Source organism: Penaeus monodon, chromosome 22 (genome assembly GCF_015228065.2).
Source record: "Penaeus monodon isolate SGIC_2016 chromosome 22, NSTDA_Pmon_1, whole genome shotgun sequence".
Taxonomy (NCBI): Eukaryota; Metazoa; Arthropoda; class Malacostraca; order Decapoda; family Penaeidae; genus Penaeus; species Penaeus monodon.
Genome location: NC_051407.1, coordinates 9,581,153 through 9,583,824, shown reverse-complemented (window position 1 = coordinate 9,583,824; position 2,672 = coordinate 9,581,153). Strand labels below are relative to the sequence as shown.

Here is a 2,672-nt window from a genome sequence, read left to right as displayed (position 1 = left end):
AGATGAAGTGCCTCAATACAACAAATCTAGAACCTGTTGCATAGACAGCCCATTTGACTTCGTGAATGTAATTTTTCTCTCTCCTTCCAGGCGCTCTTCCTCTTCTGTGGCCTGATTACAGGCTGCTATCTGTGCTGTTGCTTCTGTTGCTGCTTCAACTTCTGCTGCGGCAAATGCAAACCACGACCTCCAGATGAGACCGGGGACTACCATAATCTCAACGTAAGTGCGCTGCGGATGTACCTGTTTGGGGTTTGTCTTTATTTTTCTTTTTTTTCTGAAAATAAAGGATAATTGGTAGTTTTTTTTTTATTGAACTTCTTGTGCTTTACTAGTTGTTGATTATCTAAGATTTGTTGTTGATGTTCAACATGGAGGCCATTATTATATTTGGGTATTTTCTTAATATCCTTTATAAATTATGTATGTGAGTGTGAGATATCAGTATTATTGTGTGCATGTTCTCAGACTTACAGAAGCATTTTTCTTATTGTTCATGGTATTTCTGTGTACCAGTAAGTACAAGAGAACATTATTATATGCACATTTTCATGTGCATTTGTGACAGTTTGTATCAGTCTGTGTGTGTCTGAACTTCCTAACAGGCTATACATTTTACTCGTTGTTAGTGATAGGGAGATTGTGAAATATCACTGCTTAGTATCATTAAGGTGCTCATTTCTCTCATAGAAGAATCACATGATGTTTTATAGTTAAATAATCCTTTTGTATCTGTTGCTTTTTTGTGCCATACATGTAGATTTGATCTCTCATACCTAGACTGTTTGCAAGTAATTTTCGCAAAAGGAAAGAGGTTGAGAGAGTGAAAGGATTTCACGTGGGTAGTTATAATGCTCAATCACTTTCTGTATTCTTAAAAAGTGTTTATGGCCTCCATTTTATTGCTGCTTTTTTCTCCAGGATGATTCAGCTGGATAACTATCTTTACAGATATTGTGTAAGCTTGGATTTTTTATGATAGGATTGTGATCGTCTTTAGAGACTCTGTAATTTGAATTCATTTTGAAATATCAAGTTTAGGTTAATTATGTGATTTGTCCTAAGCAGCTTGTACATCGTGTGCAAGCTGAGGTCAGTTCTCACCTGCAGTAAGATAAGTTGTACAGGTTGTGGGAGAACTATGACCTATAGTTTTAAGAGATAATGTTTTTTCCTATAGTCCTTTATTTTTTTTAATTTTTACTTAGTGAAAGGTGTTTATTTACCTTTTATCTTTATTATTTCTCAAAAAATAGTACATTCCTTCTTCCCTATTGCTGTCTCAGTATTGTTTAGTGATTTTGTAGGGATTATATATGATATTAAAGATAAAATTATAGATGCAATACTTTGTGTGTCAACTCCCACTTATTAGCTCATGCACTGTTGTTGGCTTGCACTTGGGCTAGACTCAGTCCCTTTCATTTCTGATTATAGTATTTGATTTTTTTATCCATAGAAGATATACTTGTATCTGTTTGTGGGAAAGTTATAATTATAGTATACTATATTTGGAAACATAAAGACACACAGGTATTTTAGAAGACACACAGGTATTTTAGATGACCCCATTTAAACAGGATAAAAAAAAAATAGATGGCTCCACCCTTTCATATAAGATAGAGGACAAGTTTTGAGCCACTTTTTAGGGGGAAAATATATTTTATCTGCCATCAAATATAGTATATACTTTACATAACACATTTCTGGAAGGTAGATGAATTATTAGCAAAACTGAAGATAGTGCATTTTTCTGATTAGTTTAGGGAAAAGATTTAGGTTATTTTCATACATTTTTGTGGGAATTTGCCCCAAGAAGGCATTGTGGCAGTTGTCTAAACATTGATATCTACCTGTATCTATGTAGTTTTCTATGTTAGTTGAATACACAGTTTTATAATTGTGTGAGAAAAAAATTATCATATAAAAGATATATAAGTGTTGGGCATTTTATCATTGATAGTGCTGGTAATGCATTTCACAAACTGGATAAACAAGATAGAATTTAACATTTATGTAGGTACTTAATGTGTGCTCTCCTTCACATCTAGATTCAGAAGTTTGTGAAATGATCCAGTGTTTTAGCATAAGTTGTTTTCCTTTACCATATATGAGATGTTATAGTCCATTTAATTACATACTTACAGACAGGTGCAGAGGATTTGGTAAGGCACATTTTTAAGCAGTCATTAGGAATGTATGGTATAGCTACATGTATCTATGAATATGCATGGTAAATGTCCACCACTCTAAGTGGTTGCCGCATCTGCTCTCTTAATCCTAGCCATCTTCAAGACTTTTCCCTTGGTCTTTTGTGTCGCACAGTTGTCAAGTGTTGTTTGTTTTTAGGATTGCATCATTTATGGTAACTTTTGGAACAGTGAAGTTGGATTCTACTCTTAGGCTCAAAGATTATAGCCGATATCTTTTTATTGATTTACAAAAGCTGCACCAGTGCACCTTTTTATTTAAAGTCGCTGTTTTGTTTTCTCTTAATAATATTTCGTTATCACCTGCCGTTTCTGTTTTTAGAATATTACTTTAGACATATAGATGACAAAGATGAAAATAATATTTTGCAGAATTTTATTTTTTCCTTTTTCAGTCAACCAAAGGTGTCACCTCTGATTTTGTAAATATTTTGAATTTAGGAAATTCTCCTCATAGTACTC

The 2,672-nt window shown here is 33.5% G+C and overlaps 1 protein-coding gene across 1 annotated transcript in view; it reads left to right on the top strand.

Annotated features, from left to right (window-relative positions):
* The window catches only part of LOC119586922 (dnaJ homolog subfamily C member 5-like), a gene marked incomplete in the record, with an annotated part of 63,036 nt that overhangs the window by 4,476 nt on the left and 55,888 nt on the right, over positions 1–2,672 (top strand). Inside the window, 1 exon segment of the mRNA XM_037935651.1 lies at positions 91–222. Within this exon segment, the coding sequence (XP_037791579.1) occupies positions 91–222 (132 nt within the window).